Source organism: Prionailurus viverrinus, unplaced genomic scaffold (genome assembly GCF_022837055.1).
Source record: "Prionailurus viverrinus isolate Anna unplaced genomic scaffold, UM_Priviv_1.0 scaffold_53, whole genome shotgun sequence".
In the NCBI taxonomy this organism is placed as follows: Eukaryota; Metazoa; Chordata; class Mammalia; order Carnivora; family Felidae; genus Prionailurus; species Prionailurus viverrinus.
Genome location: NW_025927616.1, coordinates 1,421,592 through 1,445,367, shown reverse-complemented (window position 1 = coordinate 1,445,367; position 23,776 = coordinate 1,421,592). Strand labels below are relative to the sequence as shown.

The 23,776-nt window shown below is 43.0% G+C and overlaps 1 protein-coding gene across 1 annotated transcript in view; it reads right to left on the bottom strand.

Moving 5' to 3' along the window:
• DNAH14 (dynein axonemal heavy chain 14) overlaps positions 1–23,776 on the bottom strand; it is a 328,550-nt gene that overhangs the window by 120,323 nt on the left and 184,451 nt on the right. Inside the window, exons 44-52 of the mRNA XM_047848102.1 lie at positions 22,256–22,340; positions 20,672–20,901; positions 12,497–12,613; positions 8,929–9,087; positions 6,764–6,896; positions 5,108–5,169; positions 3,995–4,182; positions 2,677–2,805; positions 503–640 (exon numbers count right to left, since the gene is read on the bottom strand). Coding sequence (XP_047704058.1) covers positions 503–640; positions 2,677–2,805; positions 3,995–4,182; positions 5,108–5,169; positions 6,764–6,896; positions 8,929–9,087; positions 12,497–12,613; positions 20,672–20,901; positions 22,256–22,340 — 1,241 coding nt within the window. The remainder of the gene's footprint in view (positions 1–502; positions 641–2,676; positions 2,806–3,994; positions 4,183–5,107; positions 5,170–6,763; positions 6,897–8,928; positions 9,088–12,496; positions 12,614–20,671; positions 20,902–22,255; positions 22,341–23,776) is intronic.

The following is a 23,776-nucleotide window of genomic DNA, read 5'->3' as shown; positions in this document are numbered from 1 at the left end:
TCAGCTCCCTGAGCTCCAACCCAGAGACACTGGATCAGAATCCTGGGAACATGGGGTCTGAGGGTCTACACTGCAAACACGCGTTAGATGTGCATCACAGGTGTTTCTCGGGGCACCTGGGGGGCTTGATTACGGCTCCTGTCATGATCTCAATGTTCGTGGGATAGAGCCCTGCGTCAGGCTCAGTGCTGACAGTGGGGAGCCTGCGTGGGCGTCTCTCTGCCCCTCCCCCACTCTGCACGTGCTCGTTCTTTCTCTCAAAATAAATACATAAACTCTAAAAAAAATCTTTAAAAAGTGTGCGCCACGTGTATTTCTTATGCACACTAACACAACACTTTTGCTATTTAGAGACAAATTACAACCACAGGCCAGAAAGAATTGGAAAGCGGGGGAGGAAAACCCTTTTTTGTTCAACACCAGTGGTTTTAAACTCTCACGTTTCCTCTCACACTGTGCAACTAAAATTCTTTTTCAGTAGAAAATGTAGCGGACGTGTTACCTGGAAAATCGTACGTAAGGCGCTCTGTGAAGGATGCGGCAGCACCAGAACAGAAAAGTGTTTGAGGAGACGCGGGCTCATGTGCCTCCTGGCTACTGAAGGGACACAAGCGGCAACCAGAGAAAGATCTTGAATATTCTGTGGGAAGAGTGAAAAGGACAATGCAGAAAGTGAGGCATCACCCATTTCCCAGCCCCCAACGAACCAAGATTTACATTTGTTTAGACAAAAAATCCCTTATTGCAAAAACAAAAGTTATGATGATAACAGAAATCTATGTTCTTAGAAGCAACCAAAATCCTAAAATGCAATTCCAAGGCATATTACCTCTAGGAGGCTTTCTAAAGGCCATCAAGAAATAGCCTATCTTTAAAAAAAAATTTTTTTTTTTTTACATTTATTCATTTTTGAGAGACAGAGACAGACAGAGCACAAGCAGGGGAGGGGCAGAGAGAGGGAGACACAGAATCCAAAGCAGGTTCCAGGCTCCGAGCTATCAGCACGGAGCCTGACATGGGGCGCGAACCCACAAACCACGAGATCATGACCCGAGCCGAAGTCGGACGCTCAACCGACTGAGCCACCCAGGCGCCCCAGAAATAGCCTGTCTTTTAAAAAGCAATTACTGGAAAATAAGCAACATGTAATTGAGGCTAGCGAAGAGAGCCTGGTGATGAGCAAGGAACCAGAGGAACGTGACTGAGTCTCCAGAAAAGCCAGGGCTGGCTTGGGGACTGTCTATCCAGCCATAGCCCGTGGATGCACTGTCACATCACGAGCATCCCAGCCCTGCAAGCTGGGTGGGGCCCTGCAGGTGTCTCATCTACGCACAGGAAATGTTTTTTAACAGGTGTGCTTCTGCCTGGGGCCCCGGCCCAGCCACAGAAACTCCACAAAAGGTCGGTTTCACTACTTTCTTCTCAGTTCCAGAACTTCTCCAGGCTGTCCTCCAGACCCATTTCTTGCTCCCTCTCTTGCCCTAGTCTCCTAGGTTCTCCCTGGGCTTCTCCCTCCACTGTGGCTCAATGGATGGTTCAGGATGGTCTGGTGTCTGAGCTGACACCACTCATCAGCCAGGGTGCCGTCCAGGATCCTGGGCCCAAGTTTCTCTGAGACACGAAACCATTTGTAATGCAACCATCTAATTCTACAGATAAAGTCCGTTCTGGAGCACAGGGCTCGTGATTTACCGAGAAGGAATCGAATGAGGCATGTCCATTTACTTTTTTTTTTTAAATTTTTTTTTCAACGTTTTATTTATTTTTGGGACAGAGAGAGACAGAGCATGAACGGGGGAGGGGCAGAGAGAGAGGGAGACACAGAATCGGAAACAGGCTCCAGGCTCTGAGCCATACAGCCCAGAGCCCGACGCGGGGCACGAACTCACGGACCGCGAGATCGTGATCTGGCTGAAGTCGGACGCTTAACCGACTGCGCCACCCAGGCGCCCCAGCCATTTACTTTTTAAAAACCTTAAGCCATTCTGATTTGGTTCCATTAACAAAAATAATCGCACAGGAACAGCTCCCTGGGAATTTGTTGAACTTTGCAATACTACTAAAGATCCTTGATCTGTGTTCTTGAAAATAAAGATGAAGAGGGGAGCCTGGGGGCTCAGTCGGTTGAGCGTCCGACTTCGGCTCAGTTCATGATCTCCCAGTTCATGAGTTCAAGCCCCGCGTTGGGCTCTGTGCTGATGGCTCAGAGCCTGGAGCCTGCTTCTGATCCTGTGTCTCCCTCTCTCTCTGCCCCTCCCCTGCTGATGTTCTATCTCTCTCTCTCTCTCAAAAACAAATAAACATTTGAAAAAAATTTAGGGCGCATTTTCACTAGCTTTTCTCATATGCGTTAACTGCCAACATACTGAAAAGTTTGGATAACTCTTGATATGATAATAGTGAGCATTTATATATACCCAGAAATTAAACCTACAGGACACTTGTAATTTTTACCAATATTTAATCCTACTACAAGAATCTCCATGAACCCACGGACCTATGTCAAATTGCAAAAGGTGCCATTGGTTAAATTAGGGTGAAGTTAGGATTTTGGATTTGTTCTATATGTTCATCTGACTGGATATTCTAAATTTCTCAGTTCACTCAAAGCTGTTATAAATATTTCATTGTTGAGTAACAACAGTTAATGTGAACAAGATCTTAGGTACACTGTACCTTCCACGTGAGTTTTTTGGTATCGTAAAGTCCTCCCAAATCCAGTAGCTGTCTGACTAACTCCAGGGGCGGCTGTGCCCCATACGTGTCCGATTCGGGCACATTCAGGTCATCAATGAATATTACAATCTTGAGGAAGACAAAAGGTTTTAGAACACATGAGTTAGTACTGCCTTCCTTTAAATTACAAATTGGGAACAGTAATTATGCTGCAGCGTGCGAACAAAGTCACGTGTCACGACAGCCCTGTTTTTCTATGAAAGGCAGCAGCCCCGATTCCGTTTTGAAGACAGGATTTTAGAAAGCAGCACGTTTTCAGAAGAGCAGAAACTACTCCACAAGGTCATCCTCTTGGTACCGTTCCCTGAGGCTGTGGGTAGTTTCCCTCTTTCTGTCATGTTCAAAATAACACAACAGACCCTGAGCCATCACTTAACAGTAAGCCCCATGTCACCAAACCCAGAGCGACAGCTGTCTGCTCTCCCAGAATGGAATCTTAAAGTAGACCCTCAGCACCATGAGGTCATCTGCCCGGCGGACCGTGCCAGCCTGGAGGACAGCGATACCACCACGACCAACCGCTATTGGCCCGGAGTAACCTCCTTGCTCCCGCGCCCTGTGCCTGGAAAAGTCGTTCATTTCGTACAGCTTCATGGCGCTCCCTCTGTCTCTAGGTGGATACCTCGCAGATTCACAAATAACTGAATAAAGCCAATAAGTGTTAAAAGTTTACTCAGCTAAATTTTGGTTTTTAACGGTCCCGAGCCACGCTCATGGGAAGAAAATGTGGTCAAATACGCCGTTCCCAAACCAATGGCATCTAACACATTTTCCTGCCTTCTCTTTTCACGTTTAATGTAGATTCCAGGAGCTTCTTTCGGCTTTAGTAATTCTGAATGAGTATAATTCATCGTGTTGGAAACCATATTATATTGATTTTTAAAACCAAAGTCTCCATGGAGCGCCTGGGTGGCTCAATCGGTTCAGCGTCCGACTTCAGCTCAGGTCATGATCTCACGGCTTGTGGGTTCAAGCCCCGCGTCGGACTCGGTGCTGACAGCGCAGAGCCTGGAGCCTGCTTCGGATTCTGTGTCTCCCTCGCTCTCTGCCCTTCCCCCACTCGCGCTCTCTCAAAAATAAACAAACTTAAAAAAACATTAAAACCAAAAACCAAAGCCTCCATTTCAAAGTGCATTTTCTAGTAATGCGCAGGACTCTATGCTACACTTATCCTTTTCTGTTTATTACTATTAATGAAAATAAGTCACATTGTGACGTGAGTGGGTGAAGTTGGTCAGAAGGCATGGGAGGGCTTTACCTGGTTGCTCTTTGGCGCTCCAAGACTGTCTTTCGTTCTTCTTACTAACTTCTTAAGGATCATCTCCTTGGCTTTGGCAGCGGTCATACTGATGCTAAAATTTATCGTTGAGACGATAATTCCTTTATTATTGTCTTTCAGTGAACTTTCCTCAGTTTTGACTTCTGGCTTTTTAATAGTCTTCCCATCTGTTAGGCCAAATATACAAAGAAACACAAATTTAGAGTACTTTGAGAATATCCGTGATTTATTTTAAGGTGTTAGGAAATACGAAAATTACATAATTTTAGTATATTGTAGTCATTTTCAAGCAATTACCCCGAGGACAGTTCAGTGAGAGAAGGAATGTTTCTAGTGACTTCCTTACTCGTATGTGGTGTGCAGCGTCTCTGTGCCACCACGGCCACATGCAACGGTATGACAGCCACAAACTCTGTACTTTTCTGCCCAATCGACACGGATAACTTTCTACGACTTAAAAATATCTAGGTTTGCAAGACGTTACGCATCTACTGGAAGGAAGTGCATGTGAGAGGCGTGAAGGCCGCACACAGGTGTGTCCACCGAAGGCATCGGAAGCAGGACCCATTCATTCATTCCCCCAGTGAGGCTTGTCTACCACGGCCACTTGGGATGGAACGACAGCAAATGTCATGGGAAAACCAGACCCCAAAACTCTTGTGGCAGGAACCCTGCAGCCAGGCCCTTTCCCTTCCGGGCAGCTCCCCGTGGGCGGCTGGCTCTTCCTCTTCAGAAATGGGGGGCCGCTCCCAAACCCTTCAGTCAGGGCTCTCCAGGACGAGGTTCCGGAAGCTCATCCAGAATTTTAACTTCTCCACAAGCACGAGAATAGAACAGGGCGACGCTGCCTTCACACGTAGACCTAGTCCAGAATCCCCGGGGAAGCCGGAGTCCCACTTTCTGGCAAGTTCTCCCATAACTATTCCAGCATTTGGGTGGGGCATGGCGTTTGACAGGAGAGTGGATCTTTTTCAGGATTTTCCATTTGAAAATATCAGTGGAAATGTGGGTTCCGAGATTCCTGACAAGCACACCGTGACTTGCACAAGCAGAGACAGGAAGCAGTTTTCACATGAGGTAATTAATACGCACCTAGACTTGCGGATCCTGTCTTGTGACTTTCAGAAAGCAAGATGCTGATATTCTGCTTCAGGCTGTTGGAACAAAAGGTTTTAAAGATTCAAAATTTGCCTGTTTACCAGTGCAGCTGGAGGAACAAAATGTAATCAAAGTGTCAGGGTGTTGAGTTTATCTCTCTCTCCTACAGGGAAACAAATATTTTTTCCTGTTTCCGCTTTTTTACAGGTAACACCGTGTCACCACTGTCACCATCACAACCGATACCCAGACTTAACAACACAGGCTGACTCTAAAAAACAAACCAGACAGGAGCGCCTGGGTGGCTCAGTGAGGTAAGCATCCGACTTCGGCTCAGGTCTCACAGCTCTTGGGTTCGAGCCCCGCGTCGGGCTCTGTGCTGACAGCTCAGAGCCTGGAGCCTGCTTTGGATTCTGTGTCTCCCTCTCTTTCTCTGCCCCAACCCCACGGACGCTCTGTCTCTTAAAACTGAATAAACATTAAAAAAAATTTTTTTTAAAACAAATTCTTAGGATTCCAGGCTATTGGTATTTCCAATGGGTAGTGAACCATTAACTCACTTGTCCCTTTATAAAGTCCTGCTCACCTCCAGTTTGGTTTTGGCTTCAGGTGTTTCTTTTTAATATTATCTTTCTTTATTAAAATCTTCAGTTGAAATAGTGAGCATAGAGTGAGATTTATTTTTTAAGGTCCACTATAACAATTCAGATAAAGAAAAATTCCTATGGTATTAAATGTTTTTCTGATTTTTTACAGCCTCATTTAAGGTCAGTGGGATTCTATTCCAAAATCATTTGTGTAACACATAGGTGACAATGGCCCAGACCAAGAGCGGTATTGGGTAAAGACAGGGGCAGGAATTCATGATGTCTTGGGAAGACAGGGCAGCCTTGACTAGTGCGGATCCAAAATGGGAACGCGGCTTGGGGGGAATCAGCCAGGCTTCCCGCCAGGAGACCACCTGCAGGGAGGGCAGGTGTCTCTTCCGCACCTGCGCCTGAGCCACGGGGCCAGGGCCGGGGTTCGTGCTGGGCCTCGAGGGGGCCCCGGACCCGGGTGTCTGACGTTTACAAGAGGGCCCGACACGGGTGTCCCCACGGTCCACCTGCTTATTCCGTCCAAACAACAGCACACCTACCATTTTAATTAACTTCAAAATTTTGCATTTTTCTAGGATTCTTTCTCATTCCTTCTTTTGTAATTCAGGAAGAGACATAGAGAATGACAAAGTTCTTTGTAAAGAATACTTTTGTATTTCATGAGAAGAAAATGTATTTGTAGTGCAAGAGAACCCATTACGTGCAACACTTCATTTGTATGTTTTAGGTGCACTTCTTCAGGAAGGAAAACAGCTCATACCTGCACTTTGTTATGTAAAAAAGAATTGAGATTTTAAATAACTTTGTTATGTAAAAAAATTGAGATTTTAAATTTAGTTATATTTAAAATAAATGTAAAAATTTCTCATTTAAAGGAATTTATCTGGGAGTTAATACTTTGGAAAAGTAAAGATTTTCTTAACTCCTCTTTTGAGTAATTTTGCATGTTTACACAACAGGTTTGCTTTTTAAAACAAGGCACATTTATATATTAGAGCAAACTTTTTTTTTTTTTACCAGACAAATCAAATTTAGAGTTTAAATATACAACCTTGATTTTTTAATTTCGTTATACAACAGGACTTCTCCTAAAATCGACCCATATTTCACATCAAATGCTCCAGGGCCCTCCAACCTTTCAAGCATTTGATTAATGGTAGTGGTTTTCCCAACACCAGAGTCTCCTAAGGGGGGAGAAAAAAGACATTAGGTTAGATTTATAGCCAAGAAAATGAATAGACGTTAACATATTAAGATGAACCAGTAACATTTTACTTGAAAATTGCGTGAAAAAATGGATTCTTTTCTTCCCTTTTTAAAAAATGTGGTTAAGATTGGGTAAACCAGCGAGTAAATATGAAATCTGCTCTAAGTATTTACATCTCTTATAAAAGGATAGATTAGGAGTTAGCCGTTATTTTTTTTTTTTATTAAAAAAAATTTTTTTTTTCAACGTTTATTTATTTTTGGGACAGAGAGAGACAGAGCATGAATGGGGGAGGGGCAGAGAGAGGGAGGGAGACACAGAATCGGAAACAGGCTCCAGGCTCTGAGCCATCAGCCCAGAGCCCGACGCGGGGCTCGAACTCACGGACAGTGAGATCGTGACCTGGCTGAAGTCGGACGCTTAACCGACTGCGCCACCCAGGCGCCCCAGTTAGCCGTTATTTAAAAAAAAATTTTTTTAATGTTTATTTTTGAGAGAGAGACAGAGACAGAGCATGAGCCGGGGAGGGGCAGAGAGAGAGGGAGACACAGAGTCCAAAAACAGACTCCAGGCTCTGAGCTGTCAGCACGGAGCCTGACACTTGAACTCATGAACCACAAGATCATGACCTGGGCCGAAGTTGGACGCTTAACCAACTGAGCCACCCAGATGCCCCAGGAGTTAGCCGTTGTATTTAATCAAATGTTCATTCACACCTATCACAAATCCTTTTGCTTCTAGCAGAGCAGAGCTACTCCATGAAATGAATTTCCCTGAAAATGTTTGCCAAAACAGTCTTGGGGAGAGAGGGGAGGATGAACTATAGCAACAGAATGGGGAGTCATGACTTTACAATCCACCAAATATTAAGTAAGAATAAGAATTTTCTTAGACCAAATTGGAGGCAAGGTGTGGATTATCTGAGAGTTCCGATTTTGTTTTGCCGAATACGGGACTCGGAGTGTCGTCCTGTTGCCTCTGGTGACCGGCAGCACCGCGTAGGAGCCAGAAATGGTGAGAAGAGGGTAAAATAAATGCTAACAAAGAAGTGGGACCGTATTGAATTATTCATTTGGTAATGTTTTTTTTTTTTAATTTTTTTTTCAACGTTTATTTATTTTTGGGACAGAGAGAGACAGAGCATGAATGGGGGAGGGGCAGAGAGAGAGGGAGACACAGAATCGGAAACAGGCTCCAGGCTCCGAGCCGTCAGCCCAGAGCCCGACGCGGGGCTCGAACTCATGGACCGCGAGATCGTGACCTGGCTGAAGTCGGACGCTTAACCGACTGCGCCACCCAGGCTCCCCTTCATTTGGTAATGTTAAAAGACTGAAAATTCTTAACATTGGGTTGAGGAACTATATGTGTCAATTTTTAAAAAATCAGGCAGTTTCTTTTAATTTTTTCCTTGTATGTAATTATGTGAGTAAATTTAGCTGACCAATCAACGTTCCTACCATCAGGCACCCTCTGGGGCCATCAGCCCACAGGCTGTGAGGGCCATGCATGTATGAATCCTGTAGTCTACTTCTGGAATTTGTCTGGGAAGGAATGAAAACATGAAGAGACTAATAATGTCCTCTGTGGGCAAACATGTGGGGAAATGGGCATTCATATACTTTTAGTAAGAATATGTATTGATATATAGTGTATAAAGCTTTCAGGGCGTATCTTTCCCCCAAGTTTTAACATAAAATGTTTAGACTAAGTAATTACTAAGCCTCTTCCTAACCTTGAAATTCTCCTGTTTTTTTTTTTTAAAGTTTACCTATTTAGTTTTGAGAGAGAGAGAGACAGGCAGAGAGTGAGTGGGGGAGGGGCAGAGAGAGAGGGAGACACAGAATCCAAAGCAGGTTCCAGGCTCTGAGCTGTCAGCACAGGGCCTGACGTGGGGCTTGAACCCACGAACTGTGAGATCATCACCTGAGCTGAAATCAAGAGTTGGACACTTAACTGACTGAGTCCCCCAGGTGCCTCTGAAATTCTCCTTCTTTAAATCTTTTTAATACCTGTGAGAAGTACAGGGCAGAAATTCTTTAAAAGAAGGCTGATGAGGAAAGAAAAGGACACTGTGTCGCTGGTGGCGATATGGTTGATGTTCTCGCCGTACTCTGTGATCTTCAAGAGGTTCTCGCTGGATGCTTGTGGGTCAGCTAGCATTGAAGTTCCTAAGGTAAAGTTTTAAAAAAAAAGTTTCAAATAGCCTATACATAAATGTTTAGCTATTTTTTTAGGTTCTAAATACTTCCTGGAAAAGTCTGTTTGGTATAAAGCGATATCAACATGTGCGGATAAGCGAAACCCGATGCAAGTGCCTGGGAGGGGGTCCCTGTGGATCTCGTCCACACTCGCAGCTGGAAACCACCCCCCCCCTCGCCATCCCTAAGTCTAGCATGTACACACCCTCCCACCCTCCCACCCCCCTGTGCTCTGCCCGCTTCTCCTCCTCGTTCCCTGGAGTGCAAGTGAAGTCAGCCCCTCTCCTGCGTCCTTTTAAAGAACTTCGCTCCTTTGGTGAGCCTTCTCCCCGCCCCCCCCCCCCCCCGACGATCTGTCTCTTTCTTTCTGCTGAAATTTTCCATTGTGGAAACACGTATGCACTAGTATCTCCAATCTTTTTATTGGTTGAACTATGGGAAACTGACATTTAGTAAAAACCCGTTGAATATAGGCAATTTTATAGGAAGTAAAACACACACACACACACACACACACAAACAAAAACTAAACCAAATCTCTCTTGATACAACAGCTTCCTGTGAATACCATCCCAATTCTTCCCCCCACATTACACGGCCAAAACTCTCGAAAGGGTTAAATGCAACACAGACCTCACTTCATCTCTGAAGCACTAGAAACGGACCAGCCAGGACATTCACATGGTGCACAATTCAAACGTACATCAGGGAATGCACTCAGCGGTCTCTTCCTCACTCCTTCCATCCCAGGGACCAGTCCCCACCCCACACTGTGTACCCTGCACAGCAATTATTAAAAATTTAGTACATTTTAGAGATCCTCTATCCCCCAGAGACTTTTTTTGAGCTAATATTCTTCTATTTGAGGAATGTATCGTACTTTTCTTACCAGCGCTCCAGCAATGGATAATTACTGTGGTTTCGGTCTTGGGCTGACTTTATGTAATATACGCCTACCATTTTGCACATAGCTTCTCATGTGCACAGTTGTCGGGTCACTACAAAGTGGGACACGGTTTATAATTTTGATATGTATTGACAAACTGCCTTCCAGTGCTTTCCTTCCAAAGCACCTCACACAGCCAGTGGTATTCCTGAGATGCTTTCTGGATTATTGTATGAACAAAATGTGGGGTTTTTTTCTGTTTTTTTTTTTTTCTGTGGGAATGCCAGAGACTGGCCTGGACTAGGACCCCTAACTTACTTTGCATGGTGCTGGATCGAAGAGGACGTTGTGATGCTGTGACATTTAGATTCCTGTTACAGGTTTGGGTTTGAGAGCTTGAGAGGGTTTCAGTTTCTTCTAAGCCTGTTGCCTACAATTAGGATAAGATGGAACCGGGGGAAGTGGGATCTTCATAGGTTTGGAGGAAATACCTCTGTTTTCCCATAGGAACGGCACACTAAGATACTGAGTTACGTACACTGACGTTGTTATATTTTTGTATGTAGTAGTAAAAGTTAAGGATAAAAATAACCCACATCAGCTGCTTTGACATATGAGACACAATTCAGAGGTTTCAAAGAAACAGAATCACCCACTAATACTTATGTACTTTTTAAGATCAATATTGTATATTTTGTTTAAAAAATAAAAAATAAAGAACACATAATTTTCAGATTGAAGGTACGCATCTTCAATAGTACCAACAAGTTAAAGTTGTTTGGTTATACTGGTGGACTCTTCCCTGTTCCTGACCTACTGAGCAGGTATGTAAGATGCTTCTATTTATGCAAATGATCTGGTACCAGCATTTCTCCACGTCCTATACGCAGACTGTTTGTATAAATTAGTTCAAAATTAGAGCTTTCTGGATGCCTATAATTATGGTATCTCTGGCTGTTTTCTATCAAAAAGTCTTGTAACCAAACTTTGAAATTCACTGATGAGAGAAGCCTAACGTCAAAGAAATTCAACTCCATTTGCACTTATTGAATTTCTTGTATGTGCAGCTTTGCCTCAACTTCAACCGAGCTCTCACGGCACAACAATTTTCTACATCTGTTTTGTATGTGTATAAGCAGAAGATGGAGAATGAAAACCATGCAGCATGTTGTGGGTGTTAAGTCGCGGTTGGTTTTTTCTCATTAGCAGTTTCTTTTATAATCAAGTGTAGTTCTTACATATACGGTTGTCCTTTTTTTTTTTTAATGTTTATTTTTGAGAGAGAAAGAGAGAGAGAGGATGTGAACAGGGGAAGGGCAGAGAGAGAGAAGGGGACAGAGGATCCAAAGTGGGCTTGGGCTGACAGCAGACAGCCTGACGTGGGGCTCGAACTCATGTACCATAAGATCATGACCTGAGCTGAAGTCGGGACGTATAACTGACATGAGCCTCCCAGGCTCCCCTGCTTTTCCTCTTTCAAAAGAAGTCCTCCCCCTTCTCTGCTCTCAGTCACCACAGCTAATTAAAATGATACGTATTTTCCATCAGGAAGCCCTTCAATCAACTACAGCTTCACCATGCACACCGGACACAATCAAATATATTCCAGTTTCTCAGAAAGCAACATTCAGTGGTTACTTGTTTAAAGGCATGTTTTGTAAACATAGATCTAAACTGGTTCCACCACAGATGCGGGCGAGGATGTGGAGAAACGGGAACCCTCTCGCGCTGCTGGCGGGAATGCAAACTGGTGCAGCCGCTCTGGAAAACAGTGTGGAGGTTCCTCAAAAAATTAAAAATAGATCTACCCTATGACCCAGCAACAGCCCTGCTAGGAATCTACCCAAGGGATACAGGAGTGCTGATGCAAGGGGCACTTGTACCCCAATGTTTATAGCGGCACTCTCAACAACAGCCAAATTATGGAAAGAGACTAAATGTCCATCAACTGACGAATGGATAAAGAAGATGTGGTTTATATATACAATGGAATACTACTTGGCAACGAGGAAGAATGAAATCCTGCCATTTGTAGCAACGTGGATGGAACTGGAGGGTATCATGCTGAGTGAAATAAGTCGGGCAGAGAAAGACACATACCATATGTTTTCACTCATATGTGGATATTGAGAAACGTTAACAGAAGACCATGCGGGAGGGAAGGGGAAAAAAATAGTTACAAACAGAGAGGGAGGGAGGCAAACCGCAAGAGACTCTTAAATACAGAGAACAAACTGAGGGTGGATGGGGGGTGGGGGAGAGGGGAAAGCGGGTGATGGGCACCGAGGAGGGCGCGCTTGTTGGGATGAGCACTGGGTGTTGTATGGAAGCCAATTTGACAACAAATCCTATTTTAAAAAGGGGGAAAAAAATTGATCCCGCACGAACTTGGAATATATCAATCTTCAAAGTTGCTGACATATCTACTTTTATATGTAGAGTAATTCCAATATTTTAGAAAAGTTAGAGAATGGTTCTTAGAATTAGTCTTACCTTTCTGAATGAGGGTCTGAATACTAGGAAGTAACTCTGACCATGGTATGAATTCGCATTGCTGTAAATCCACAAAATACCCAAAGATCGAATGCTTACCAGTTGGTAGGCTGATGCCTGTGTTTGAAAATGACAAATAAACAGGTCCAAGTAAGAAAGGTTTGTTTATGGAATTTTCATTAATGATATGATCTCTATGTGAAAAATCTGACTGTTGAACTAGAAACAGTAACTGTTCACCAAGGGTATATCCAAATATATAAAACAGGCCTATCTTTTTCTTATCTTTAATTATATAAAAGCATCTTTTTTATATCCCCAAAGCAAGGTGAATCATGATGTGATACTCTTTGAGGTCTTACCCGGACGTCCTGCTTATCACACTGTGCTGGATATTATTAAGTGACAGTCACGGGTAGAGTCAAAACAATATATCAGGTAAGTCTGCCACTTATTTGCAAATCACATTCACTTTTCCATTATAAAATTAGTAAATTTTCTTAATAGATTCGGGAAAATACAGGATAATAAAAGCAGGATCATTGAGCCATGGTTTCACCATATGAAGATAACAGTGCTAATATTTCATATAGTTCTTTGAATCATTTCTAAAATTTTCATACACAGGAAAATTCATTTTTGGGGAGTGTACAGTTCTATGAGTTGTTGTTGTTGTTTTTTTTTTACCACATGCATGTATTCTTGTAATCACTGCAGTAGACGAGATAAGAGAACAATTCTAAAACCCCCCAAAATTCCCTTGTGCCTACCCCTTTTGTATTCAGTCCTAACCCCTGGTAACCACTGATCTATTATTTTTTTACTTTTATCTATTTATTTATTTATTTTTTGAGAGAGAGAGAGAGAGAGAGAGAGAGAGGGAGGGAGGAAGAGAGAGAGAGAGAGAGAGAACACATCCCAAGCTGGCTCTGCACTATCAGTGCAGAACCCAATGTGGGGCTCGATCCCGTGACCCCAGGATCATGACCTGAACCAAAATGGAGAGTTGGACACTCAACCAACTGAGCCACCCAGATGCCCCTGTTCTCTATATTTGCTTTATCCAAACTGTCATGGAAATGGAAAACTACAGTATGCACCTTTTTGAAACTGAGTTCTGTCACTACATAATGCATTTAAGATTCATTCCTGTCGTTCATCGCTCTTCATCAATAGCTCATTCCCTTTCACTGCTGAATAGTATTCCACTGTGTGGGTGGACCACAGTTTGTTTAACCAGTGACCCATTAAAGAACACTTGAGTTCTTCCCAATTTTTGTCAACTACGAATAATGCTGCCATGAATATTTGTGTGTAGGTTTGACTGAATATAAGATTTCATTGATCTGGGATGAGTACCTAGAGGCATGACGGTGGGTCATATGGTACATGCATATTGAACATTTTAAGAAACTCATATCGCTTTCCAGAGTGGCTGTGTTTTTATCCTACAATTAGCAGTATATGAAACCACCTGTTGCTATATAGTCATGCTAACACTTGGTATTGATTTAAAACATTTTTAGTTTTCCATCTTTATTGAGACATAAATGGCAAATGATATCATGTAAGATTAAAGTGCACAATGGGATGATTTGATGCATACATATATTGAGAAAAAATTACAACAAGGTTAGTTAATAACTTCATCACCTCACATAATTATCTGTCTGTGAACGTGTGAGAACATTTACGATCTACCCTCTTAGCGATGTTCCGACATACAGTCTGCGCGTTACATTCCCAGTTTTGATTATTTGATAATTGGGAGTTTGTATTCGTTGACCAACATCTCCTCATGTCCCCCACCCGCCGGGCACCTGGCAGCCACCGTCTTATTCTCCGGGAGTGTGGCTTTTTTAGGCCCCACGTATAAGTGAAATCGTACAGTATCTGTCTTTCTCAGTTTGACTTATTTTGCTATATATATCACATTTTCTTTATCCACTTAACTGTCGATGAACCCTTAGGTTGTTTCCATGTCCTGGCTATTATGAATAATCCTGCAATGAACATGGGGATAATATTATTTCTTGGAGACAGCGAATTCATTGCCTTTGGATATACACCCAAAATAAGATTGCTGGATCACACGGTAGCTCTATTTCTAATTTTTTGAGTCACCTCCATATTGTCTCCCACAGTGGCTGCACCAACCCCATAATGTTTCCACAGTGGCCGTGTGAATTTAAATACTCACCAAGAGCGTACAAGGTTCCCTTTTCTCTACATCCTAACATCTGCCATCGTTTGCCATTTTAATAATAGTCATTCTGACAGATGTGAGGTAATAATACCTCATTGCGGTTTTCACGTGCATTTACGTGATGATCACACTGGACTTTTCATGGCCCTATTTGTCATTTGTATGTCTTTGGGAAAGTGTCTTCTGTTCAGGTCCTCTGCCATTTTTAATCAGAGCATTTGGGGTTATTTATAAATTTATGTTTTGCTCTTGAGTTGTAGGAGTCCCTTATATATTTTGGATATGAACCCCTTATCACACATGTATATGGCGTGCAAGTGTTTTCTCCTGTTCTATGGATTCATTTATGTCTTTCATCCATTTTGAGTTAATTTTTGTCAGTGGTGTAAATAGGGGTCCGACTTCATTATTCAGTTTGCATGTGATTATCCAGTTTTCCCAATTCTCTTTACTGAAGGGACTATCTTCTTGGTGCCTTTGTCAAAAATTGGTTGGCTATATAAGCACGGGCTTGTTTCTGGACTCTCTGTTCTGTTCCATTGGTCCATGTGTCTGTGTTCAGTGCCAGCATCATGCTGTTTTGACTTTTATAGCTTTGTAATACAGTCTGATATAAGGGGGTGTGATGCCTTCAGCTTTGTTCTTCTGCCAAAACAGGACTGTTTTGTCTACTCAGTCTTTTATAGTTCCCTTGTTCCCTCTTCCTCTCTTCCTGCCTTCCTTTGTGAACTGATGATTTTCCCTAGTGGTGTGCTTGAATTTCCTTCTTTATCTCTTGTGTATCTACAGTTGGTTTTTGGTTTTTGGTTTTGGTGGTTACCATGACATTTGCATACAATGTCTTATAGCTATAATAGTCTTTTAAGTTGATAACAAGCTCATTTCAGTCATATGCAAAGACTCTTTTACCCCTCCTCCTATTTTATGCTATTCATGTCACAGTTTACTTCCCTTTATTACCGGAGCTACAGTAATTTTTAATGTTTTTATCTTTTAATTTTTATACTAGAGTTAAGTGATTCACAGACCGACATGTTACAATATTAGAACATTTGACTATATACTAACCTTTACCAACGTTTTTTACAATTTCACGTGTTCTCCTGTTACTAATTAACATCCTTCCTCATTTCAATTTGAAAAGCTCCTTTTAGCATTTTTTGTAAGGCAGGTCTAGTGGTGATGAACTCCCCAGCTTTAGTGTGGGAGAGTCTTCATCCCTCCTTCATTTCTGAAGGACAACTCTGTGGGGTGAAGTATGCTTGGTTGGCAGTTTTTTTTCTTTCAGCACGTTGAATATATCATCCTACTCTCTCCTGGTGTGCAAGGTTTGTGCCAAGAAATTTGCTGAGCCTTATGGTATTCCCTGTAGGTGGGCAATTTTTTCCCTTGCCTGTTTTCAAATTATCTTTCTTTAGATAGTTTATAAGGTGTCTGAGAAGATTCTTGGGTTGAAATTATTGGAGGACCTCTGAAATTCATGTAACGGGTATCTAAATCTCTCCCTGGATTCAGTCAGTTCTCTACCATAATTTCTTTAAGCCTTTGCCCCTCTCTCCCTCACTTCTCCTTCTGGGATCCCAGTAATGTGTAGAGTTTTAAAAATTAATGATATCCCATATTTCACAGGCTTTCTTCATTCTTTTCTCTTTGTTCTCCTATGAGTGGATAATTTCAAATGACCTGCTTTCTGTCTTAGAGGTTCTTTCTTCTGCTTGATCCAGTCTGGTTGATGTTCTGTTTCATTCATTGTGCTCTCCAGCTCCACCACTTGTGTTTGGTTCTTATTTATGATTCCTATCTCCGTTAAATTTCTTATTTTGTTCATGTTAAATTTCTTATTTTGTTTTCCTGATTTCATTGAATCATCTTCCAGTATTTTCTTTTTAGCTCACTGGGCTTCCTCAAAACAAGTATTTTAAATTCTTTACTGGGAAAACCACAGACCTCTGTTTCTTTGGGGCCAGTTACTATAAAAATACTGCACTTCTTTCGCTGCCATGTGTCCTTGACTTTTCACGCTCATTGAAGTCCTTCACTGCAGTCTCCACATTTGCTGATGCAGTTTCCTCCAGTCTTTACTAACTGGCTGTGGGAGAGAAAAAACTCCCTTCGACCCATTGAGGATTCTGAGGCTTTCTCAGTATTTTCTATGGAAACGCTTGCTGCACTCTTCTGGTTCTCTCCAGTTGGGTAATTTTTGGGCATGTGTGCCTTCTCTCCATCCTGCCTGGCCAGGCGGGGCACCGACAGCCTCCCTGTTGCTTTCCCTAAGGTGGTGGTTGGATGCTGTATTTGCATGTGATTTCTCCCAATCCTGCAGCTGGGCTAGTTTTGTACCAGCCATCTGAAAAAGTTCCCTTCTGTGGTGCACACAGGGTGCTGGCCACCGGATGAGGGTGTTTATGGGTGAGGCTCATGGAGTGTTCGGGTGCCCATGGGCCAGTTCAGGGGATCCTCAGGCAAGGTGTCCCCAGCAGCTCATGGGTAGAGCTCCTCGGAGTCCTAAAGTTGTTCAGCAGGATTCGTGTCCCTTTCATATGCTCCATTCTGAATCCTGACTGCTGTTCTCCCAGCCACTCACTGCCTCACACTCAATAGTTCACAATTCAGTCCTTTGTGTGGGGCTAACGAGAAATGGGCCTCCCTGGTAGGGTCCCGCACAACTGAGAAGCTGGCTGCTCACACACACGCCGTCACTTTCCCCTCCTGGCACTGGGCTGTGCCGCCAAGGGAAGGGTGACACAAGTAAAGAGCTGAGAAATGTGTCTATTGTACCAACAAATGTACACGTTGATTTCACTTTTGCATTATCTGCATATCTATCAAGCAAAGAAGGCAGGAGTTCAGGCTAAAAATGCCTTCGTGTAAGTTTCCTATTGCTGCTGTAACAAATCACCACAAACTTAGGGGTCTTAAAACAACACAGATTTATTCTCTTTCAGTCCTAGAGGTCAGGAGTCCAACCCGTTTTCACTGGGCTAAAATCAGAGTGTTGGCAGGACTCTGTTCCTCTGGAGGCTCTCGAGGAGAATCCCGCTCTTTCCCTTTCCAGTTTTGGGAGGCCACCTGCTGCCCGTGGCTCGTGGCCCCCGCCTCCATCTTCAAAGCCGGCAACTGCCCATCTCTTCAGCCATCCACTTACATCCTCACACCCGCTTCTCGGACTCTTCCGCCTCCCTCTTGCATCGGAAAGGACTCCTGTGACGAGATTGGCCCCCCGTAAAGTAACCCAGGATAATCTTCCCATCTCAGGATCCTTCACTTCATCACATCCATAAACTCCCTTTTGTTATGAGACAGCATATTCACAGGGTCCAAGGGGTGAGATGTGGGAATCTCCGGGAAGCCACTATTCTGCAAGGGGGTTCATTGTAACATCCGTTCTTTGCCTTCTTTCCCTCTTGTTTTTATCTCCTGCAACTAAGAGCTAGTTTGTGAGGAAACGGTTTCTGGTTAGGGAACGAGCCTGCCCCTCACCTAATTCTGCCCTAAGGGTAACATGCACTGATGATCTTTAGCTGTGACGGCTGCACCGGGTACACTTTCTACAGAATGGAACTGTTAGCCTCAACCGTAAATTATTCCTACAGATAGTTTTTTCAAATTTAATCATCAGCTAAAGGTAATGAGCAGAAACAAAGGAACAGCCATAAATGAACAAGACTTGAATGACTGGAACGATCAGGTGCATAATCTAAGACGGCCATGCTTGCTACATTTAAAGAAATAAAAGTAAGCTTGAAAAGACCTAAAAGGAATGAGAAACTATGAAAAAGTGACAAAGCCTATTTGAAACAAAGGAACCAAATACAGCTCCTAAAAATGAGAAGAGTGCGGACACAATAACAAAACCAGGACCACACTTACTGGGGAAGCACTTTTAAGTGCTACCATTTAGAATGGCAAACCTAAAACCAAAGGAAAAAAAGATGAAATACTTACAACTAAGCTTAGTAAGAAATACACAAAGTCAATATGAGGAAAACTCGAAGACCTGTCTCTAGGTTTCTATTTACTAATTCTTTCTCTAGTGATGCCAAGGGTAGAATTTCTATTTGGTCCTTTTTCATAGCCACATGTTTGTTCATTTCTACTTGTTTTTGTTTGTTTGTTTTTGCTTCATAATTGCTTATTTATGTAAAAACAGATGCCGTTTCCTTGTTTATCTTTTAGAGAACCCTAAACACATTCACATTAAAGTGAAGTCTCTGTTAGGATCCGATACTTTCATCTGGAATGAGTTAATATAATGATGGGTGACTTTGTTGGTATTGTTTTGTGTTTTACAATTTTGTTCACGGGATGATTACGAGTGGGACGTCTGTGGGCTGTCTTCTCTTCTCATTTCCACTCTGATGGTCTTGTACTTTGTACAACTGCTACCACCTGCCTCTCCTTCCTTGCCTTCATACACGCTCGTCCCAAACTAGCTTTTCCACTGGTGCTTCAGATCACAGAACAGAATTTCATATTCATCATTTTGAGATCAACAATCTAAGATAATGTGTAATTTATGGTCTTGTCTTCAGGCTCACAGGGAGAGGAAACAATGGAACTGAGGGCAGTTTATACACCATAAGAGTTAGCGACATCAAGTCGAATCACAGAGTTTGACGACAAATTAACGTGCCATGCTTTGACATTAAAAGTTAATTTCCATAGGAAATAACATAAAACTTTGCGATCCAGACGTCTTAAACAGAACTCTTAGAAATAACTTCAAAAGGATGCTTTAAGAGTTACATCACACAAAGTAGTAGAATTTGTACTTCTGGTCATCTTTTTTTTCTCTCTCTCGTCTTTATCTAACAAAGTTCTTCTAAATATATTCACGTTCAGTATTTGGGCCTTTCGGGCACCTGAACCAATGGAGTCTTTGTCTTCTCCAGGTCCCTTTAATCGACAACAGCTAATTGGTAAGGGTGACTGTTTCAGAACGTTAGGATAGATTCCATTTGTTAGAACTGATGCAAAAAACATACCCAATAAAGAAACCTAAGTCCTCCTAAGATAATTTTTAAAATGTTAGTCTTTAAATATGGGGTGCCTGGGTGGCTCAGTCAGTTAAGAGTCTGACTCTTGATTTCGGCTCAGGTCACGATCTCACGGTTCATGGGTTCGAGCCCTGCGTCGGGCTCTGCACTGATGGTGTGGAGCCTGCTTGGGATTCTCTGTTTCTCCCCCCTCTCTGCCCTTCCCCTGCTCATTCTCTCTAAATAAATAAATAAACATTAAACATACGTTAAAAAAATAAAATAAAACCATATGAAACAGGTATTTCCTTCTGCAGAAGTTCCCGCTGGGAGATGCTGTGCAGAATACAGACCCAGCTGTTCAGCCGAAGGGCTCAGCGGGGCTGAGGTCACAGTTTTGAGGCGCTACCTCTGTTCTTCTGCTTTCCTTGCATTACAGCTTCCTGGGAAACCAGAAGCAGCCCGGAATCTAATTTCCTTCTACCTCATTTCCTGGGAGGACGGGGCTGGAGTGTGGATATTAACGTTTTGCCTTTCACCTCACATTTGCAAGGATGGGCATTTTGTCTTATTTTATTTCAATATACGAAATTTATTGTCAAATTGGTTTCCATACAACACCCAGTGCTCATCCCAAAAGGTGCCCTCCTCAATACCCATCACCCACCCTTCCCTCCCTCCCACCCCCCCTCAACCCTCAGTTTGTTCTCAGTTTTTAAGAGTCTCTTATGCTTTGGCTCTCTCCCACTCTAACCTCTTTTTTTTTTTTCCCTTCCCCTCCCCCGTGGGTTTCTGTTAAGTTTCTCAGGATCCACATAAGAGTGAAAACATATGGTATCTGTCTTTCTCTGTATGGCTTGTTTCACTTAGCATCACACTCTCCAGTTCCAAGATGGGCATTTTAATATGAGCCCAACCATACGGAGTTTCAAACTAACATTCTAAAGTGAGCATAATTACGACTGTTTCCCCCGAACACCGCCCAGAACTTACCTATTTGTGGGTTATTTTCAAACAGTTTGCGGACGAGATTGTCGAAACCGTAAGTGACTCTGGCGGCTGAACTGGGATCACAGCTCCGATACAGCACCGTCTCACCTTCAGGGTCACTTTCATGTTGTAAAACGCCTCCAAACGCCCACGTAAATGCAAACGTGAAGAGCTTCTGAATCACTACTTTCAATTTATCAGGATTCTTTTCCAGATACCATGTACTTTCAGCTCTGGGGTAGATGCATGTGGAAGGACGAAGGTTAACATTTTTAGAAGAAAGTTCAGTGATGTATTTCAATTTCATGTCCAAGTCTCATTATTAAACGTTAGGATACAGTTAGGTATTGACATAAATGTTTTAAGGTTAATGTAGAACCTTCTTTGCTAAGTCATGTAGATTATATACTGTTAATATTTTTTTTCAATTTTTCTTAATGTTTATTTTTGAGACAGAGAGAGAGAGAGAGAGCGTGAATGAGGGAGGGGCAGAGAGAGAGAGACACAGAGAATCTGAAGCAGGCTCCAGGCTCTGAGGTGTCAGCACAGAGCCCAATGCTAGGCTTGAACTCACGAACCGTAAGATCATGACCTGAGCCGAAGTTGGACACTTAACCGACTGAGCCACCCAGGCGCCCCGATACCGTCACTATTTTTAAAGTACCATTAGTGTAAGAGATTTGTAGTCAACCTTTATTTCACTGATTTAGTACACGTGATTCACTTCTATTTTAGGTCAAGTTATTAGCTGAGATTTACCTATCTTTTGGGAGAGGATCTGGTATTTTTCCATTTTATGTAGAAATACACAAGCAAGTGAATAGTTGCTCGTACGGTCTCCTCTCAACCAAGTCCTAGGGCCTGATTTACTTCAACCTGGCTAGTGGCAGGTGCTGTAAGTGTGGGGAGAGTCTCGTGCAGTCTGGGCTCACGGGGTCACCCTGGCCTGTAGACCCTGAAATTCTACAGAAACCAGGACGAAGGTGATGGAGCTGAATCAGGGGCTTGGGCCTGATTTCAAGGCATGTAAAATAGTTCAGGATTCAGCATTATCATAAAATTATTTACAAATTATGAAAATCCTAAAAGCAGATCACTGAACCGAAGTGTATTGGCAAACATTCTTCTACAGTACACACACACAACGGTATTTAAAATTTCCAGTCCTAGGGGCGCCTGGGTGGCGCAGTCGGTTAAGCGTCCGACTTCAGCCAGGTCACGATCTCGCGGTCCGGGAGTTCGAGCCCCGCGTCGGGCTCTGGGCTGATGGCTCAGAGCCTGGAGCCTGTTTCCAATTCTGTGTCTCCCTTTCTCTCTGCCCCTCCCCCGTTCATGCTCTGTCTCTCTCTGTCCCAAAAATAAATAAACGTTGAAAAAAAAAATTTTTTTTAAATTTCCAGTCCTGTGAAACAGTTCATTCAGAGAAGGTTTACTGAATTCCTACTGTGTATCAGCTACTCCAGACAGAACAAACACGACCCCTTCTTTCCAGAACTGGTACAGGTTTATTGCCTAGTAATTCTGTGCTTATTTGAGTGTCTGGCACCCAGAAGGTACTTAACCATGTCTGCCGAATGAATAACTGACCTCTCTTCTGTATTCTTGAATTTGGCAGAAACTTTTGCACGTGGAGAATTTCTCTCCCCAGTTGAAACGTCCTTCCAATCGTCACCTTAAAAAGGGAAGAGGATTTTTCCGCAGTGAACAATAGACCCAGAATTTACCTGGTTAATTAGTGAGGTTTAACGTTCAACACTGTTTCATTTCTGAACTGTCACAGAGGTTTTTCTTGCACATACAGCTACTCATCAGACCAGAGTGCGAGCTACCTTTCGAAGGAAAGAGGAGCAGGGAACGGACCTGCCATTGTCTGAAATGCTTCTTACTTATTTGAAGCGTACGTCTACATACTTCGTCATTCTATTCTAGCAACTTTTCTGTAAGTTTGAGTGTTCTAACATGAAACCCTAGAACATTCAGGTAATGTGGTACATGTGACAAACTAAATAATACATGGGTCCTGATGAAGAGAAGGACGCTTTCAAATTCGCTGAAACAAACAGCAGACAGGTGCATCTTCGGCAGGGGGACGGGGTGTTGGTTTCCTTCCATCTCCCGTCACCCGCCTGTCTCGTCCCCGTCACGCACACCATGCAGGAGCACAAAGAGTGAGCGATTATTTCTTCCTCCCTTTAGCTTACTTTTGTTGTTATGAGGTTTGTTTTCTTTACACTGACATAATAGAGGCTTCTTGTAGAACCTCCATTCTACGATTCCACCACACGTGGGTAACGATGATTAAATGCTCATGCATGTCATGATGGCATTTAATAATACAATGTCATTCTAGTATTTTTAAAGACAATACTTTAACATCTAAGCTCAAATCAAAAGTTAGAATGAGGGTTGGCTTCTCATCCTGCTTTTTAAGTTCGTCTTCATGTCTTTCCAGTAAAATGTGACACTGCCACACCATAGTCCAGGAAGTCCTTCTCCTGCTGATGGAATTCAGATTCTTGCTGTTTTATGATTATAAATAATTCTGCTATAAATAAAGCTCCTTGTGCATAAATCTATATACTTCAGTTATTACTTCTTTATAATGCATTCTTAGAATAAGAGATTCTAGGGCAGAGTATTTTGCTATTCAAAAAAAAATTTTTTTAATGTTTATTTATTGTTGAGAGAGAGAGAGAGACAGAGTGTGAGCAGGGGCAGGGGCAGAGAGAGGGGGAGACACAGAATCCGAAGCAGGCCCTGGGCTCTGAGCTGTCAGCACAGAGCCCGACGCGGGGCTCCAACTCTCGAACCGTGAGATCGTGAACTGAGCTGAAGTCGGACGCTCAACCGACTGAGCCACCCAAGCACCCCATATTTTTTTTTTTTTATAAATTTTTTTTTTTTTTTTAACGTTTATTTATTTTTGGGACAGAGAGAGACAGAGCATGAACGGGGGAGGGGCAGAGAGAGAGGGAGACACAGAATCGGAAGCAGGCTCCAGGCTCCGAGCCGTCAGCCCAGAGCCTGACGCGGGGCTCGAACTCACGGACCGCGAGATCGTGACCTGGCTGAAGTCGGACGCTTAACCGACTGAGCCACCCAGGCGCC